The following is a 21,264-nucleotide window of genomic DNA, read 5'->3' as shown; positions in this document are numbered from 1 at the left end:
GTCTACGAGAGAAACAGTTTAAATACAAAACAAAGACTAAATATAATAGGACATTTGAAAAGATACAAGATGCAAACACTAATCATAAAAAATCAGGAGTTACTACATTAATATCACACAAACTGAATTCCAAGATAAAGAGTATCACTTGAGAAACAGGTGAACATTTCATAAGGATAAAAGAAGCAATACATCAAGAAGATGTAACAACAAAAAAGGCTCTAATAATAGAGCTTCAAAATATATAAAATTAAAAAGGTAGGACTAAAGAGAGAAACAGATAAATTCACAATCATAGCTGGAGACTATAACACTAAGTCACAGAACTAGAGGAAAAAAAAAAACAGTCAGTAAAGACATAGAAGACTATGACCCATTACCAATCATCTTGACTAGATATTTATAACACTATACCCCCCAAAAATAAAATAAAGACAGACCAAATGATAGACCACATAATGGATCAGTTAAAAAATCATTAAAAAGTTGGCTGGGTGCAGTGGCTCACATCTGTAATCCCAGCACTTTGGAAGGCCAAGGCAGGTGGATCACCTGAGGTCAGGAGTTCAAGACCAGCCTGACCAAAATGGAGAAACCCTGTCTCTACTAAAAGTAGAAAATTAGCCGGGCATGGTGGCGCATGACTGTAAATCCCAGCTACTCAGGAGGCTGAGGCAGGAGTATCGGCTTGAATCCAGGAGGCAGAGGTTGCAGTGAGCTGAGATTGCGCCACTGCACTCTAGCTTGGTGACGGAGCGAGACTCCACCTCAAAAAAAAAAAAAAAAGGTTTCATAAAATGAATAAACTCCTAGCAAGATTATCAAAGGAAAAAAGAGAGCAAGTACATAATTTACCAATATCAGGATTTAATAATGAGATATCACTAAGATCTTATACACATTCAAAAGATAAGGGAGCCTGTAATCCCAGCACTCGGGGAGGCCAAGGTGGGAGGATCACTTGTGCCCAGGACATCAAGGTCAGCCTGGGCAATGGAGCAAATCTTGGCTCTACTAAAAAAATAAAAATAAGGATAAGGGAATATTAAAAACTTTACACGCAGTAACTTAGAGGAACATCTTGGATGAAAACGAAATCCTTAAAAAATACAATTTACCAAAAATGACACAAGAGGAAATAGAAAATATGGATAGCCTTGTATCTAAAGAAATCTCATTTATTATCAAAAATCTTCCCACAAAGAAAGCTCCAACCCACATGGCTTCACTGATACATTTTGTCAAACACTGAAGAAAAAATACAATCCACCTTAGGAGAAACAAGTGCTTCCCAACCTATTTTATGAATCCAGCATAACCATTGTATCAAAACTGAAAAGAAATTTACAGATCAATACTCTTGTAAATGCAAAAAACCCTTAGCAAAATATCAGTAAGTCCAAATTGGTAACATATTTTTTTAAATACATCATGACCAAATGGAATTTATTCCAGCAGTGAAAGTAATTCACCATATTAAGAGAATAAAAGGAAAAAATCAAAAGACCATTTCAACAGAAGCAGTAAAATCTTTAGAAAAAACTGACCACCCACTCATGATAAAAACTCTCCGAACTAGGAATAGTAGGGAATTTTTTCAACCTGATAAAGGGCAGCAATAGAAAAGGAACAGCTAATGTGATACTTAAGTGGTAAAATAAATGCTTTCCCAATAAGATGAGCAATAAAGCAAAATATCCACTCTTACCACTTTTATTCAACAATGTACTGGAGGTCCTATCCAGTGAAATATGATCAGAAAAAGAAATTAGAGGCATAAAGATTGGAAAAACTGTGGATGTTTGCAGATAACTTGACCATCTATGTAGAAAATCTTTAAACTAACATTAATAAGTGAATTTCATGAGACTTCAACTTACAAAATCAATACATAAAACTTGATTGTTGATTGAGAAGGAGTGTGTGTGTAACTGCAACTTTACAATTCTATAAATAACTCTAAAATGTATATGAAAGCTTATTTGATGGTTTGCTCCATGTGGTTCTATTGGTTGAAACTTTCAAAAATAATATATTGAAACTCTAAGAAAAGCTAATTTCACAGTCTTGTAAATACATTAGTTAAATCTCAGAGTTTCAATACCATTAGAAAATAAATTTAATTTTCTTATGTTTACTCTTCATGTATAACCTCAACAGTCAAAGTGAGCTTCTCTAATGTACCATGTGGTTTACACAGTCACTACCACAGCTCTTTATTCTCTATGGAAAAAGCTTGCTGCTGGGTAATAAACAGGAAATCATACTGTCATTTTCTTTCTCCTAATCATTTTATAATTTATTTCTAAAGTCATTTTGTGAACAAAAAATGAACAAAAAAAAAACACATGCATGTACAAAATAAAGGAGAAGAAAAGGCCCCTGGACTTTAACACTCAAAAATGTAAATTGTTTTCTGTAACAACTTGTTAAATTTGACTAGATAACAACAATCACATCTTACAGCATAACCAAGTTCACAATCTTTATGTTGCTAAAGTATATTTTGCTCAGCAGAATTAAGCTATCTTGCGAGACAACTCATAGACACAAAATCTTTACCCTGGAATTACCAAATACCGACACTGCAGTTCATCTAAATAAACCATTTCATGGAATATAAGAAAAATATTATTCAAAGGACAAAGTCAGTACAAGGAAAACTAAGGGAAAAAGTTATTTGAAAGCCAAAACTGGTTACACATAGAGAATACAACATGAAAGTTCAATTTGTTAGATACTAATACAAAAAGTAGAATAAAGTAACACGAGCATGCAGCATTTTCATCAAAATGCTTTTAATGATAAAAATCACCTCTTAGATTTACGACAATCTCAAAACAGTAACATTATGAATTGACTAGTTATGCATTATATTTTAACTTATTATCAAGGAACTAGCTTTCCACATTTATAAAAGACTACTTAGGTTTTTATGAAATTTTATTAAGCAAATGAAAGTTAATAAATTATAAGCCGTCAATACTATTGCAATTTATTTAATTCTATAATTTAGACCTTTTAAACTGGTTAAATTTCCTACTTTATTAATACACTAAGCACCTTCATAGCAAATATTACCACTAGCTATAAGGGAAAAAATTAAGAGAAGTGCTAAAATCGAATTTAGAGATTTAGAGTCACCTAGAACATACCTACAGGCTCGTCTTTGAGCAAGATAATTTAGTAAGTATTTAATATATACATAGACGCCTCCCATGCTGATGTGCAACCAAGTTGTAAGGAGCTGTCCTGGATCCATCAAGGAGGAAACGCAGACAATACTTTACTGGATGTTTGCTCCATGATGTTTCTTTTATTGCCATTTCTAACACCAACAATACTATGGTAACGTGTTGTCTCAATTAATACTTATCATTTTCAACTGTTCAGAAAAGTGTAAAAAATAGGATTTCACTATTAATATATCACTAATAACCAAGGTTAGGAAAGCATTTACCCTACATAATAATGAATATTTATCTTTCAGCCCTTTTATTTTCCAAGAAGATATTTACTGAAAAGCAACTTATTCACATTAAAAGTACAAATCAGATTATATCTGGAGATAATAAGAATTGACGCATAAATACAGTCTTAAGAAAAAAGACTAATATTCAAAGTAATAACTATATTATAACTTTATTATATCAATTTGTTGTTGTTGTTGTTGTTGTTGTTGTTGATGGGACGGAGTCTCGCTCTGTCGCCCAGGCTGGAGTGCAGTGGCGCAATTTCGGCTCACTGCAAGCTCCGCCTCACGGGTTCACGCCATTCTCCTGCCTCAGCCTCCCGAGTAGCGAGTAGCTGGGACTACAGGTGCCCGCCACCACGCCCGGCTAATTTTTCTGTATTTTTAGTAGAGACGGGGTTTCACCGTGTTAGCCAGGATGGTCTCAATCTCCTGACCAGGTGATCTGCCAGCCTCAGCCTCCCGAAGTGCAGGGATTACAGGCATGAGCCACCGTGCCTGGCCTATATCAGTATCTTTTATTGAGCACATAATTTTAAAACATTCCTCTATGCACATTATCTCATAATGCTTACAACCACACTGTGAGGTAAAGAAGGCAGATTTTATAACATTTATTTTCAAATGAGTACACCAAAGTTCAAGTGATAATATTCTGCCCAGGATAAATTGGCAGTAAATAATAATGCTATTCTGGGAGAAATTCTTTGAACCAAAATTCAGCCAAATTACAATGAACTATATAATCAAATTTCGTTGACTAAAATAAAAAATTATTGCTAAAATAATACTGAAAATCTCTAAAGGAATAAATTAAAAATAGTAGAAGAAAAAAATGTCAAATTTAGTTTCCCCTAGTATTTCAATGAATGCTTTCAAGAGTACAATTAATTACTACCATCACAAATCCTCATTCAGTGAATCTAACTTGTTATAAATACAGGGAAAAATAAAAAATAGAGGGTACTACCAGTAAATCCAGTACTTTTCATAAATGTACAGGCAAACAGAGATTACCAGACATCTGAAGAAAACACCACCCAAAAAAGAACTATAAGAAATTGAAAGAGTTATTCAAAGAGGAGAAAAAAATGTGAAATCTATGTAGTGTCCCAGTATTAAAGCGTGTATCTATAAGATAAAAGTAGATGACTATGAACTAGAAAAAGTTCCCAGAAATATAAAGTAACAGCTGAAATAAACAAATCAGTAAAGGGCTGGAAGAAAAAGTCAACGAAATCTCCCACTTAAAAGAGGGAGAGAGAGAGAGAGAAGGAAAAGACACGGAAAATGAAGGAAAAATTATACCGAAGCTCCAGAAAAATAAATAAATACAGAGAAGACACAAGGAAAGTAGTAATCAAAGAATTACAGAAGATTTCCCAGAATGGAAGAAAAACCTAAACTTTCATATTCAAAGGGTTCACCAACATTTACAGGATGAATATAAAAAGGACTACAGCCTGTAGTCCTACCTCGGAGAGGCTGAGGCAGGAGGATCTTGAGCACAGGGGTTCAAATCCAGTTTGGACAACATAGCAAGACTATCTTTAAAACAATAAATTTTTAATTTCAAAAAGAAATAACAATTTTAAAAAAGACTGTAACTCATCCTCCTTAAATTTTATAATTCCAAGGAGAAGGAGTCATCAACACAAAAAGCTTCTGGAGAACAAAAACAAGTTACCCACAAAGAAATGGTTCATATTAGCATCAAATCCCTTATCAGTAAAACTGATTACTAAAAGGCAGTGGAATGAATGCAACCTTCAAAATTCTGAAGGAGAATTATTTTAAACTTTAATTCTATACCCAGCCAATGTATGTATCAGGTGTGAAAGTGAAAAAGACGTTTCCAAACATTATATTGACAAGTACCCACACACATTCCTCCTGAAAAAGTTACTTCAGGAAGTACTCTAGAGAACGGTAAAACAAATCTAAAATGGAAAGATGTAAGATCTAAGAAAGTATAGAATTTGTCCAAGAATTAAATCAAATAACATGATGTCAGTTGAGCATCATATCCAAAAAGAAGTAACTTCATACTAGAATATCAACAAACAGTATGATTAAAAAGCTGGATAACCAGGTGACATAATGAAGGCATGAACTCTTCTACCAACAGGGGGTAAACGTGGCAATTAGAAAATACAGGATGTGAGCCAAGATTGCACCACTGCACTCCAGCCTGGGCAACAGAACAAGACTCCATTTCAAAAAAAAAGAAAACAGAAAATACAGGAAAAGGGCCGGGTGCGGTAGCTCACGCCTGTAATCCTAGCACTTTGGGAGGCCAAGGCAGGCAGATCACAAGGTCAGGAGATCGACACCATCCTGGCTAACACGGTGAAATCTCGTCTCTACTGAAAATACAAAAAATTAGCCTGGCATGGTGGCAGGCGCCTGTAATCCCAGCTACTCGGGAGGCTGAGGAAGGAGAATCACTTGAACCCGGGAGGCGGAGGTTGCAGTGAGCCGAGATCATGCCACTGCATTCCAGGAGCCTGGGTGACAGAACGAGACTCTGTCTCAAAAAATAAAATAAAATAAAATAAAAATAAAGAAAATCCAGGGAAAATAGCCACAGTCCAAACTAGAAACCAAATTAAAGTATGGCAGCTCTGGAGTACAAAGAGAGTGTAAGAAATCCATTTGTTCTCCAATGAGAACACATGGACACAAGGAGGGGAACATCACACACCGGGGCCTGTCAGGGGTTGGGGGCAAGGTAAGGGAGGGCATTAGGACAAATATCTAATGCATGGGGGGCTTAAAACCTAGGTGACAGGTTGACAGGCGCAGCAAACCACCATGGCACATGTATACCTATGTAACAAACCTGCACGTTCTGCACATGTATCCCAGAACTTAAAGTAAAATAAAATAAAATAAATCCATTTGCTCTCTAAGAATCTCATCATACCACTTTGTTTAGCCGTATTATTTATATAATGTAATATTTTAACTGCTTTTCAGAATCAGCAAGTATAACTATTATAAACCTTGACATATAAAATAAATGTTGTAGTTGAAAAACTGGAAAGGGAATGTGAGGAATTCAAGGGAAAGATGAGGAGGAAAGCTAATTTTTTTTACAACTTATAAAGTGGCAAGTTTAGAGACAAGTTTAGACTGAACACTCTAAAGTTAATTGTCAAACAGCTATAAGTTTAATCATAAAGGCAACCAAAAAATAAATAAATAAAAAATAAAATAAATAAAAGGAAGAAGGTAGAATCAGTATTAAAAGTTAAATCCTTCTATTTTTCACAATGGGGAGATATTAGGTTACTGAAGGTTAAAGTTTAGTATATTATATAAAAAATTGGCATAATGATGAGAAGATTAAAAATAGGAAAAAAAGTTCTAAAATGATTATCTCTGACAAAGGAGGTAGAAAAGATAGGGAGATTTTTATTTTTCATTTTATAACTTTGTGTGTTATTCAAATTCTTATGTTGATGCATGTTTATGCAACTACTCATCTCAAAATAAACACATACACATTATTAGAACCCCTTTCCCTGACTACTACAGGAAAAATGATGGGAAATTCTTATTCTTTTTTTTTCTATAGTCCATGGACTAAATACTTTCTATTATGGTATTTCAAAGATATAATTAATTAAACAGACTCAAGAATCATCCTAAACCTTTCATTAATATGTGGAGATAGCAACAGCTTACATTGTGTTAGAACTGTCAAATATATCCACAACCATCATCTCATTTAACCCTCAAAACCATCTTGTGAAAGCAGATTTTAGAGATTAGTAAAGTAAAACTCAAAAAGGTTCAAGTGATTTGCCATCCCCCTCCAAAAAAAGTAGAATAATATAAATACGTTTAAAAAGTAAACCAAAAAAGCCTTTATAAAAAGCACTGAAATCTGAAAATGCTTTCGTAATTTATAACAGGAGAATGACATTGAAAGAAATTACACTTGACAATACAAATGGTCAGGCACATCGGAAAACAGCTGGGCAGTTTGTCAAATATATACTTCTTATAAAGTTAAACATACACTTACCATATGACCGAGCAATATCATTCCTAAGTTATTACCCAAAACAAACGAAAACACATTACACAAAGACATGCACTCTAATGTCCAGACTCTATTCGTACTAACCAAAAGCTAGAAGCAGCCCAAATGTCCACAAGTGATTAACAGATAAACTGTGATATATCCCGACCATGAACTACTACTACTCAACCATAAAAAAAGCTAATGATATACAACACATGGATGAATATTAACAGTATTATGCTATGTAAATCAGCCATAAAAAAATTATGTATTGCATGATTCCATTTATATGAAATTCTAGAAAAGCAAAATTATACTAACAGCAGATAAAGTGGTTGCCAGGGTTAAGGGATGAGGACTGGGCTGCAAGGGAGAACAAAGGAACTTCTTGGGGTAATGAAAATAACCATTATATCGTGATCAGAGTGTTTGTTACACTACTGTATATATCTGGCAAAACTCACCAAATTATAACTTTACATTGCTTAATTTTATTATGTAAGTTACAACTCAATAAAGCTCATTTAAAAAATAATCCATAATCACATTTAACTATGACAACAGCTTTTCAGCATAGGTATTTACTACACACCTTCAAAACATATTAAAATCAATCTTTAGGAGGGAACTTGTAACCATAAAGTAGATACACAGGAACTAAAAAGTTCTGAGAATGGAACAGTCCTCATCCTACTCAACGTGGCCATGTGGGTAAACAGTAGTTGCCTAGCAACTAATCTAAACTCTAAATTTCTAATAAATAAATACATTGACCACATAAGCAGGTGATCTCACAGATGATAAACCAAGCTTTACATCGAAGGGTTCTTCCTTTAATAATAAAAAATAATAAAGTGCTTAAGTTATTTATCTAAAGTAGGAGTGAACAAGGTGCATTAAACCTAGATAATGAAAAATAAAAATATGAAATTAAACATAAACATACACACACAAAAAATCCTTGTCCTCATTTGGCCTTTTACGTCAGGACTTCACTTACCTAATTTATGGCATTAATCCATGAGTTTGTGGGTGAACCCTTTCCCCTTTTCTACTTTAAGCCATTCCCCTACAACCATTCAAACTGGCTTCTCTTATTTATATATTTACATGTGATTAAATGCATACAGGATAGTACTTTTACATATATTAAATGATTCTAAGGATATCTCTCCAGATTATAGAACCTGTAGACACCACAGAAAAATACAACACTTTCTGTAACATGCATACACACAACATACCAGAAAGTCAAACCTAACTTAGCTAGATTATAAATGCTCAAAATCAAGAATTACAAAGAAATCTCTTAATAACAAGCAAATTCCTAACACACATGTTAAATGTATCATATCTCTCTTACTAGACATAGCATGCCACAGTTTAACAGCATCAGAAAAAAAGATTAACTTCTAAGACACCACTCACTGCTAGCACTCTTACCAACCATATTATTTTTGGTTTGTGGAGCACTTACCCCTCTTCTGAACCCAACCTTCTTTCACAATGGTAACATCGCTCATGATGACTCCCCTCTGAGCCCCCAACTTGGAGAAATGGTACTTTGTGATATCAGCTTTAGGGTTTGGATTCTCTGCTGCTGCTGCCCTTCCCACTCTCTAGTGATGACTCAGCCTGGAAGGAAGTATTGAAGAAAGAATTTCTTTTTTTTCCATTCTTGCAACTCACAGAGCAATAACAAACAACTAATTCTTTGTAAATGTCTTCAACTGGCCTGACCTCACATAAAAGTCTGGCTCTTCAAACTGGGGAACTTATTTATTAAATAGTTCTATAATGAAAGCACTTCCCTAGTCCTGTGACCAATTTCAAATGATAGTGAAACTTTTAACCTAAGAGGTTGCAACAAAAAAGTCTTAAGAAAACCAGTCACACCCACCCAAATAATAGAGAAAAATTTGTTTGGTGATGTGTATTTGAGGTGAAGAGGGAAGAGAATGAAAGTTAATTGCCCTAAATCCCTGTAATTTCAGAAGCAATTGTGAATTTTTTTTTTTTTTGAAATGGAGTCTCACTCTGTCGCCAGACTGGAGTACAGTGGAGCGATCTCTGCTCACTGCAACCTCCACTTCGCAGGTTCAAGCAATTCTTCTGCCTCAGCCTCCCAAGCAGCTGGGACTACAGGTGTGCACCACCACACCCTGCTAATTTTTGTATTTTTAGTAGAAACGGGGTTTCACCATATTGGCCAGGCTAGTCTTGAACTCCTGACCTCGTGATCCACCCGCCTCAGCCTCCCAAAGTGCTGGGATTACAGAAGTGAGCCACCACAACCAGTCGTGAATACTTTAACTGATATAAAATACAATGTACCAAGAAATTATCATTTATGTATTCTTACTCTGCCTGTTCCAAGAAATATTTTAAGGAGATTAAAAAATAATTGATTTCATATTATGTACTTATTATAAAGTAAAGTGAAACAAAGGGAATATGAAAGTAGAAAAAAATATTGAGTATAGTATTCAAGATGTGCCAAGAACTGTTACAGGTGCTTACATCTATTATTCTTATGTGATCTTGATAACCTCATGAGGATACTATTAATTCCATTTCACAGATAAGGAAACTGAGGCTCACACAGATAAAGCAACTTGCTCGATTTCAACACACCTAGTAAATGTGGAGCCAAGATCTGAACCCAGGCTGTCTGACTCCAGAGCCTGCATTCCAAAACTACACTGCCTTAAGATAAAAATAAGTCAGAGTAAAGGCACACATATTTGGGAAAGATATGTCACAAATTCGGCATGGAGCTCTTGGGAAGACAATGCAAATAAGAAAACACAATAGGCTTTCCTATTTACAGTATCCAAAAAAAAATGTCTTTTGAGATGGGGTTTCCCCCCATCATCCAGGATAGAGTAGAGTGGCACAATCATAGCTCACTGCAGCCTCCAATGGGGCTCAAGCAATCCTCCCACCTCAGCCTCCTGAGTAGCTGGACTACAGGCAGGCATCACCATGCCTAGCTAATTTTAAAAAAAAATCTTTGTAGAGATGGGGTCCCGCTATATTGTCCATGCTGCACAAATTTTTTTAAAAAGGAGAAAAAGTTCCTCAGAAGAAATACAACTTTTCCTGGGACAAAAATCGAATTTATCTCATGGGTCTTCTTCATAAGATGTATGCGGGAAAGTCCTCAAAAACATCCTCCCATATACAGCAATGAGTTTTACAGGGTCATTGCTTATTGTCACTCTCAAACTAAAAAGGAAAATGCCAACATAAAATTAGTAAATCCATTTGCACAGAAGGGGACCAAAAAATGTGGTCCAGGTACACCAGTGTTACGTGGTCAAGAATCATATCATAAATTTTAGATAACTAGAAAAATGGATAGATGGACTACACAAACATACTCTCTCAACTTGGGTTGTGATAAATGATACAGAGCAGTTAAGTTCAGTGTTAGACTCCCAACCTAGCGCTAAATTAGACTACAGGTCTTTCTTCAACGCAAATTAAGTGTGGAGCCTAACCATTTAGCAGTCAGGAATCAAGACTAAACATTCTCTAGACAGCCTGACTAAACAGCCTGACAAAAGCTATGTAGCTGAATGCAAGACCAGCAGCCTCATGTATTATGAGGTCACAGGTAGAACCTACAGGTAAGGCTGAGACTCCTCAAAATCACCATGGTCTGTTGCTGTAGAGTGTCAAAAAGGGATATTAGCTTGTAATCCCAGCACTTTGTGAGGCCAGGGCAGGAGGATCACTTATGTCCAGGAGTTCAAGGCCAGCCTGGGCAACAAAGTGAGACTATGTCCATACAAAAAGAAAAAAAAAAGAAAAATTTAAAGTTAGCTGGGCATCATGGCATGCACCTGCAGTCCCAGCTGCTTTGGAGGCTGAGGTGGGAGAAATCACTTGAGCCCAGAAGTTTAAGGCTGCGGTGAGCTATGATTGCACCACCACACTCGAGCCTGGGCAACAGAGCAAGACCCTGTCTCTTTTTTTTAAAAAAAGGGGGGTATTAGAATCTGGATGTATTTTCCCAAAATACATTTGTTTGACAGAATACTAAATTAGAGAAATTCTAGAAAAATAATGAAAATAAAGAGAAATTCTGTGGGCTAGTAAGTGGGATATTCCACAAATCATATTCTCTTGAAACGTCACTATTGGCATATTAAAGGTTCTAAAATAAAGATATATGTATAACTTTATCTCAGCAAAGCCTAAATTTATTACTGTCATAGGAAATGGCCACATAAGACGACTCATTTCACCACACACGTTAAAAAAAAAAAAAAGCCAAAAAACCTTCAATAAAGAATCTAAACATAATTTTAATTTGATGTAACATCCTAAAGAATCCAACATGGCCAACTGCCTACATAATATAGGGCTAGATAACTGAAAGGGTTAACTACTTACACTGCATAAAGAATTATAAGTTAAATACCGGCAGACACTGGTGCATGATATCTCTAGAAGAGCTGCACTGTTGCCCTTCTCTTTGGTAATACTTTGTTGATGTTGAGCAACAGGCTCAACATCTATTAAGACCATTCTTGGTTTTGTACTATAAAACTATATAATATGAGTAAAAGACAATTCAGGTCTTACTATTCTTGGAGTGGAAATGGAAGAGAGATCAGGGTAATAATTAGTAATAAGAAAAAATAATATATATCCAATAAACATACATAAAATACATACTTTCCTATTAAAATGGCTTCTATTACAGTATCTTTTTAAAGAACACTAAAAAAAATTTTCAAAATTGATTCTGTATTTTGAAGTGAACATTTTATTATCAGAATATTAAAGCTGGAGTGACTCTCATTTTATAGCTGAAGAAACAGAGACCAAGACAGATGAAGTAACTTGCCCAAGATCAAACAGTCACCAAATGGCCAACCAGGACCAGACAACCAGGCATATGCTCTTTACGCTCACATTACTTCTTCAGTATAAAACAATACACTGAAATATCCAGACCAATCCAAAAATCAATGAATTTTGTTTTATAACAAAACTGTTTCTAAAAACTAGTGCTTTAGATAAATGTTTTTTATCAGTGCTCATATGTGTAAGATTAAACTGTTAAAATGTATTTTAATCAACAGGACAGAATTTACAATCTTCATCACAGGCAGTGAACCCAAGCATACATTATAGAGATGGCTTTACCCATTTTCACTTAAAACTATTATCAAATATTACCCATAATTTTCAGCTTTAAAAATTGCTCCTGGGTCTTTACCAGCTAAAATGATACATTCTTTGAAAATAACTTGAAAGATATCATAGGTACGCTACTCTGGAATTATGATCAATAAGTTAGAAATAAACAATTATACTGACTAGTAAGCAGCAAACCATGTTCTTTAATTTTCCTACAGCAGCAACACTCCTGCACCACAGCATATACACTGTCCCATTCAGTCTTCCATATTAACTAAAAACACTAATCCACAAGATGAGCTGGAACTTCATCTGTTTCCTAGAGTAGACAAAAGTTCACCTCCTTCTACAGTCCTAACTTTTCTACAAATGTGTTCCATCCAATGAACTATAACAAAATTTGGTTTCTCTTTTTAGCTTATTGCATTAAACATTTCATTGCTAATTTAATTATTCCCATTCTTATAAAGTTTCACACAAAATTCTTGACAGATTCCATTTAGATTTTACACAAAACAACTACACTAAAGGTATCTTCATTCAGAACTGACTGCTTGAGAATTTGATGATAATAGTAATGGCATTGAATGTCATTTTGTAATTTACAAAACATTTTGCATATTTTACTTCATTCAATCACATTATAATTTAGTAAAGCAATTTGACAGTGCCTAGCACTTACGCGATGCTGGCAAATATGGAACAAATGAATGAGTGGATGAATGATGAAGATGCAGCCTTAGATAACTAACAAAGAACAGGCTAAGCAAACAAATATAAATCAGCAGAGAGAATGGTCTTAAGCCATCTTAAAAATAAAACTGAATTTAAACATTAAAGAAGCACTTATATAGAAATTATAACTAAAATTATAATAAATACTCTGCCCTATTCCTTAAAGTATGTTTCCTACAGACCTCCATTAATTACAAGGACTGGAACACAATAAATGTATCTTTTTCACCATTTTTGTTGAGATCAAGTTTCAACTTCAAACAAAACCACCATCAGTACTATAAATATATATGTTATCAATATATTGTCAATATATCGATATATATTTATAGTACTGATGGTGGTTTTGTTTGAAGTTGAAACTTGATCTCAACAAAAATGGTGAAAAAGATATGTTTATAATATATCGATATATATTATAGCATTAATCTAACCAAAATTATCAATTATGGGAAGAAAAATGGGAAAGAATGGCATATTTTCTTAAAGATACTTCTAAGAATTTGTAAAAGATACATGTTTGCTTATAGTAACCAGCCATTCAATTTTAAGCAAAAAGTAAACTTCTTCAAACATCTTTTGAAAATATTAACTCAAAAAATATGTAACATACATATACTTATTCAGTCAATAAATATGTATTGATTGTCTACTCTGTGACAAGGATTATTACAGGGCGGTAAGTAAAACTAAGTTGTTTCTTTAAAAATCTTTTCCAAACTTGTAACTTATCAAAGAGCTTTCACATATATCAATTCATTTGACTCTAAAAAACAAATCTGTGCTGTAGTTATTACAGCCACAATTTTGAACCTGTGACCAACCAATAATATTACTTGCCCTAGTTACAATAAGTTAGCAACAGGTAAAAAAAAAAAAAAAAGTGACTACCTTCAAGTCTTCTATCAATTTGGTATGCTTTCTACCAAGTAACACAATATGAACTCTCAAAAACATGTAATTAACATTTGCAAATAGTTCTGAATATTTTTTCTGTATCAGATTTTTCAAAAGTCCAAAAAGTAAAATTTTTAAATAAATTAAAAATTAAATATAACTAAGGCATCACAAATGAAATAACAGAAGACTAAAAGTAGGTTAACATAAAGCTAAAAGGCTCCCAACAACTCTCTTTTTTATGAATAAGGACAAAATTCATAGGTTAATAGTTTCCTATAAGTTAATTTCTAAGTTAAAAGCCAGAATACAATTCAATAATACAACTTTCTCTAAATTCTTTGTAATTAATACTATGTAGAATGTATTTGCTCCCCACAATTTTTTAATATTCTTTATATATGATAGCCAAAGTGAATTAGTAAAAGACATCTGAAGTTCAAATACAACAGACTGTTGCAACTTTGAAAAACAAATGATGGTCAAGGGTAACCACAATACAATTCTGTGGCATTTTCTGATTTCAAGAAGTAAGTGAAACTAATATATACCATAATAAATACATAGAGCTATATCAAACTTTTAGAAGGATATGAGGGACAAGAAACATTCTGAAATGGAAAGGAAATTCAAGGCAATTTGCTCTGTACTTCAAATAATTCCAAGACAGTCTGTCCCTATTTTCAGAGTTGTTATCCTGTTAAAAAACACATCATATAGAGAAAGTGAGCCACATAAACTATATACTTTGGATATCTTTTCTCTCTTAAGAGCACTTTGTGGGATTTTCATAAAGCTCTTTCTATAGATAATTTCACTGAGGTTCAGAATATGGCAAAATATCTGAATAGGCAAAATTCCTAACTTTCAAACATATCAGTTCTTCCAAACTGCCAATTCTGAAAAATCAATTTTATTAACTTTAAAACATTTCTACAAAAACATGAAGCATTTTCCTGGCCATTTCCCTACTCCTGTTTAGCGCATCTGAGTGCCATTTCAATCAACACGTCCATTATTAAAAATAAAAAAGCAACTTGCACTGTGTGATATACTTAATATTTTAATTAGAAACTAATAGAAAAATGCTTATTAGATTCCTGTTTCACCTAAATCACTGAACAAGCTATTGATAAATTATTCCCTCCATTTCTCATGTAAAGCGTAGGCTGCCTCTATATGAAGGCATCTACAATACCATGGACAGGTTGGGGACTGCTACTAGAAGAATTTCAGGTGGCCAGGCACAGTGGCACACACCTGTAATCCTAGCAGTTTGGGAGGCTGAAGAGAGCAGATCACTTGAGACCAGGAGTTCACAACCAGCCTGGGCAACATGGCAAAACCCATCTCTACAAAAAAATGCAAAAATTAGCTGGGAGTGGTGGCAGGCATCTGTAGTCCCAGCTACTCAGGAGGCTGAGGTGGGAGGATCACCTGAGCCCAGGAAGTCTAGGCTATGCTGAGTGGTGACCATGCCTGGGTGACACAGTGAGAACCTGTCTCCAAAAAAAAAAAAGAATTTGGTTGCACAGTTGGCCATATTTTTCTAATATACATGTAAAATCATTTTAAAATCTGCCTTGGGAGCCTAATTACAAATTTTTAAAAATCCATCCATACATATAAAATGCAATTGATATACGGTCCATTAAATACCAAGAATCAGCATGACAGAATTTACCCCCAGATTAAACTGAGCTACCCAATAGGTACGGAATCCTGTAACAAGGTTCATCACAATGGTGTATTAGGAAGAGCACCAGAAAGACCAAGAAACTTGAGTCCCTGCCCCACCCAGAGTGATGCTGTATAAGGTCACTTTAATTATCTGTGCCTCAGTTTCCAGAGCCATAAAAATGAAAGTGTAGCATTAGATGAACTCTGAATAGTTTTATAGCTCTTCCAGAGCTAATATTTATGATTCTGCAAGTTAAAATCTACGGAGTATCTACTTCATATATAGATGGCATCATAAGTGAAAGACATGATTATACATACATAGTTCATGTCCTCAAAAGTTTGATAATTGAAAGATGAAACATTCAAACAGCATTTCAGCTAAGACAAAATTTGGGCTAAGCTCCGCTATTGGAAAAATACTGTCCTCCTTCCCCTCCCACCCCCTAGTCCCCCAAATATAGTCAGAGGCTTTCTAATATAGATTCCAATATACATGTAAAATCCTCCTAAAATCTGTCTTGGGACTCTCCCTAATTATAAATTTGTTTAAATCCATCCATATATATATAGGAATTATATAATACAGGGAAGAAAAATTATCATTTGAAATTCTAGTGTTTTCTTCTAGTAAATCTTTTTACTTTCCCCTCATAATATTTAGAAATGAGAAATATCTGTAGTTGGTGATAGAGTACTGAAAACAAACAGAACTAAAATACACATCAACAAGTCAAGAAGCATATATTAATTTTATCTACCCATTAGTATTCAAAGATTACTTGGCAGAGAAAATGAGTTTACATCTAATTTGATGAAAGACTATGATGCTATAATAAAACATGTAAACATTTCAGGTATTTAATTTGGCATTTTAAACAAATGAAAGAGGATGTTAATGGGCCAGTCAATACACTTTTATTAACTTGATGCTATGGAAATTATTGTACCAAATTATGCAAATTTAGAATTGTCACTGTTAACTCTAATAATAGGTACAAACAAGTTAAGAAAAACACTAGAAGTGACGCAGAATAAGGAAAGTTTAAATAAAAGGTACTTTTAGAATGCCACAATAAGTTTTTCTTATGTGAAAATCACTTTCACAAGTGTAGCAGGGGTTGTTTGAAAGATTAAATGAATACAGGTAAAGCACATAAAACAGTGCCTGGCACGTGGCAACTGCTTACCAGGCATTGGTTAGCATTAACTCTAAACTGAATCTAATCCTATCACATGTAAAAGATCAGGACAAAGTATTTGTTTTCGGAAGATTCAGGACTATCTTTCCAAAAGAAGGTATGCTGTGTGACCAGGATTTAAAATACTGATGCACATGCTGAAACCTGGAGTAACACAAATCTTCTAACAAAAATTAATTGTATTATTAATGCATATTAACTTAAAAATAAAAATGCCAGTCAGATCACAAGACTGATTTGCTCAAAACAAAATGAAAATGGTTTTTCAGTTCTTGCATTTTGTTGCTCAAATCTAAGATAGTTTTAAATTTTTAACACTTCAAAACTTCATCACACTATAAAGACAAGCTCCTATCAAATCATGCTAAACATCCAACTAACAAGTTGTTAACAGTGATTGCCTTATCTTCCCAAGGACAAATTCTTGAACTAAAAGATATAATAACAAAAGAAAGCATGGCTATCTTTTCACGAAAATACACAAAGTTTAAGTAAAGGCTAAACTTCCACAAAATCAATTTGTAAAACAGGTTCCTCATTTTAAAGAAACCCAGATAGCTGGAAATTTCCACTGAATTTTTATGAGAAAATTTCTCATATGTTTACATCAAAAGCTACAGTTTAAAAAATAAGTCCTTACTTTCCACAAGTCTCTATGCTAAGTTCATTTGTTCCCTAACAAGTTTAATCAACACGGTTATTTAGATTTGCAGTGATTCTGAAAACAAATTCCTTCTGACAGCGATTTTCTGAATGAAATGTAAATATTAAAAGTTTTTAATTAAACCAGCACACAGTTCACACTCCAGTATTTGTTAAATATAATCTTATTTAAAATATTTTACAGCTATAAAATTAATTTTTAAAAAGTCCAAAGCAAAACCTTAAAGTACTCTGACATATACAACTTAGAGTCGATGTCAAGATTATTAAGCCAAAAATTAATTTTAAATTGGAAAACAATTCACTCCAGTAATAATTATGGAAAGAAAATCAAATGAATACAAATAATAATTTCACAATTTTTGCAGGATTACTTTGGACTATTTTTTAAACGCTGTAAAAAAACATGCTGCAAATCCACAATGCAAACACACAACTGAAAACTAAAACCCTACATTCATCTAAACTTCAACATTGTCTCATTCATGTAATATTTGTCCTCCCTCACTTTAAAACTGGAACCTCAAGCCAATCAAAGATATTGGCGTCAACCCCAGTAAGGAAAACAAAAAGATCTTCAAGTACCATCTCCCTGTAAACTTTCAAGTACAATCTCCTTGGTAAACTTTCCAAGTCAAGATAATGTACTGGCAAAAGGAAAACAATTACAGTCCGGATATGTATCTTGCATATAATTGTGCATTAAGTCATAAACCTTGGTAAACTAGTAACTTAGTAGTAAGTTCCTATTTTAATTATGAAATATTTTCATGTTTTAGACAACCACCTCCTGGAATGTTTGTATTCGTTTATACATATTTTGCAAGTGATACTCAAGTTCTGAAGACTAATCTTCATTTCCTACACCATCTTTATTAGATGCTTCCACCTTCGGTTTCCTAAGTAAATACATAACCTAAACCAATGAGTTTCACTCATTTGTCAGTTTCAACCACTGACAAACCCCAGTGGTTGCCTAGTGATTTATAGGTCTACTAAAAAACATATATGACCATGCTTTACCAAATATGGAACACATGTCTAAACTGTTGACTTGAGACAGCTGCCAATGTATTAACTACAAAAAGCCATTATTTTATACTTTAGCCTCAACTACAATCAAAGTGTGAACACCTCATTAGAGCTAGAAATTACCCAATATAGATACATAGGTTTCACTGTTGACTTTCTATTTGGAAACTTCATCAATTGCAAACTACCAGGCTTTCAACCAAAATGCCACATTGGTGAAATGAGTTGGTTTTATTTTCATAACAACATTATTTTGATGGAAGAAATGTGAACATCCCAGCTTTGACGTGTAGGTAAGCATTTCCTCTGCTTTCAGAAGATAAACAGTAAATACCGGTATTGGAAAAACCTGGCCCCAACGAGATTCTTTATCTCTAGGCTAACTGTAGATTCCCGGGAAATCCCAAACAAGGGGTGACCCCGCCTCGGCGTCAGGGTCAACACAGCAACCAGCCAGGCTTCAACTTTGGGCTCTGAAGGGCCCCACCGGCATCATGGCTGATGCGGACCGTTGCGCCGGAGGAGGTGGACAAGGAAGAGGCTGGTTTGTTTACTTGCAGCCAGAGCTGCCGCCGCCGCCAGCAGCGACAGCATCACTGGATCAGCCAAACCCAGCATCTTCCGCACATTTCTATTCTTAGCACACAACTCCCAAGCGGATCAAAACCCCATTACTATTAAAAACACAGACAAGCACGTTACCCACCTCCCACACACACCCCCCCCCACCCCACCAGTGCCGTCTTTTCCTGCGCGCCAGTGGCGGGGAAGGGTGGGGGAAGGAAGGAGACCCCGGGGACGCCTGTGCATCCTCGCCTTCACCCCACCCCACGCGCAGACAGCCTCAGCGCCAGGGCGCGCGGCAGACGGCTCCCTCCCCCCAACCCAAACACACTGACACCGGCGCTCCACGCGTTATATAACCTCGCCGCCGCCCCCGGTCCAGGCGGGCGCCCCCTCCCCACGCCGCGCGGCCCGGGTGGGGAGGGGCGAGGGGAAGGAGCGAGAGTTGCGCAGAGACAGCAGGCGCCGGGCCGGGGCAGCCCAGACACAGACGGTACCGCTAGGCCGGGAACACCCCTCCCCCGGCCCGCTGCGCACCGCCGCCCCCCAGCTTCCCCCGGAAAGCGGGGAGTGTCGGTGTCAACCGCGCTGGGCATCCCCCGGCCTCCACACCCACACCCGAAGCCTCCGGTGACCCAGCCCCCGCCCACGCCCCCGGCGCGGTGACAACCCAGAAGCCCCCGTCTCACCCCACCCCGCCGCCATCCCCCGCCTGAGGGAGGCAGGGAGGGCGGACGGGGGCCCGGGGCCCGGAGGGAGTGGAGGCCAGGCGGGGAGGGGGCAAGAGTGGGGGGCGGTGGCTGTTACCTGCAAAGGCGGCGGCGGCGGCCCCGCAGCTGCTCGGGCGGCGGCGGAGGATGGAGCCGGGGGGGGGCGGGGGGCGGAGCGGGGGCGACTCGGGGGTCCCCCCTCCCTCCTCCTCCCCTCCTGTCCTCCCCCCACCCCACAGAGCCTCTGGCCTCCTGGAGCCCGGTGCGGCCGGCGGGAGGGCAAGCGAAGGGCTGCAGGGGAGGGAGGGAGCCGGCCGGGCCGGGCCGCGGAGCTGGAGCGGGAGGCGGCGGCGGCGGCGGCGGCGGCGGGAGGGGGAGGGAGGAGAGAGGGCGGCGGCGGGGAGAGGAGGAGGCGGAGACTCTACTTGGGAATCGGATATCGGCTACAAATTCATCACCAGAAAACACCGCTCGGGCGGGGGCCGGGTCACGCCGGCGGGGCGGCGGCTCTAGGCCCTGGGGCGCGCCCGGCGCGGGGAGGGGGTCTGCGGCCTCCTCCCGGGCTGCGCCTCGCTGAGGGGACCCCCCGCCGCCTCCCCGCCCCCTCCTTCCTCCCGCTCGGGGCCGCCGCCGATCGGTTCTCGCCGCCGCCGCGGGGCTTGTTGTTGACTTTGAGGAAAACTCCTGACGTCAGGGGCTGGCTCTCGGCGACTGGCGGGAGCGGCTTCCCCGCGTCCCCGGCCCTGCCCGTCGCCTCTGCTCCCCTCCCTGCCCGGCCCTCGTCCTCAGGCTTCCCAGCGCCCCCAAACCCGCGGCGCCCCGCGCCCCCTCTCCTCTCGCGAGAACATCCCCCTAGCCAGCCAGAGCCGGGAGCGGGGGCAGTCGCTCGCGGGCGGGAAGTTCTGGGTTTCCCCCTCGCCCGCGTGGCCCTTGGCGGGCACCCGAGGCCCGGGAGCGGAGGCTCCTCGCCCAGCCGCTTCCTCGGCGCATCCACCCACCCGCCCTGGCCGCGGACGCGTGCGCCACCAGGCCCAGGGCGTCTCCTCCAGCCCCGCCGCGGCCCCTCGGGGAGATGGGCCCGGCGCGAGGGCTCGCACCTGGAAGCCCACGAGGTGGGCGGTG

General features: G+C 37.7%; 1 protein-coding gene across 1 annotated transcript in view; it reads right to left on the bottom strand.

The window, feature by feature from the left end:
- The window catches only part of AKT3 (AKT serine/threonine kinase 3), a 356,898-nt gene extending 336,461 nt beyond the window's left edge, over window positions 1-20,437 (bottom strand). The window contains exons 1-2 of the mRNA XM_030812589.1: window positions 20,240-20,437; window positions 8,983-9,140 (exon numbers count right to left, since the gene is read on the bottom strand). Coding sequence (XP_030668449.1) covers window positions 8,983-9,028 — 46 coding nt within the window. The 5' untranslated portion in view covers window positions 9,029-9,140; window positions 20,240-20,437. The remainder of the gene's footprint in view (window positions 1-8,982; window positions 9,141-20,239) is intronic.
- Window positions 20,438-21,264: the final 827 nt, after the last annotated feature.

The sequence above is a fragment of the Nomascus leucogenys genome, chromosome 5 (assembly GCF_006542625.1).
Source record: "Nomascus leucogenys isolate Asia chromosome 5, Asia_NLE_v1, whole genome shotgun sequence".
Classification (NCBI taxonomy): Eukaryota; Metazoa; Chordata; class Mammalia; order Primates; family Hylobatidae; genus Nomascus; species Nomascus leucogenys.
This window is presented reverse-complemented; position numbering and strand designations above follow the sequence as displayed.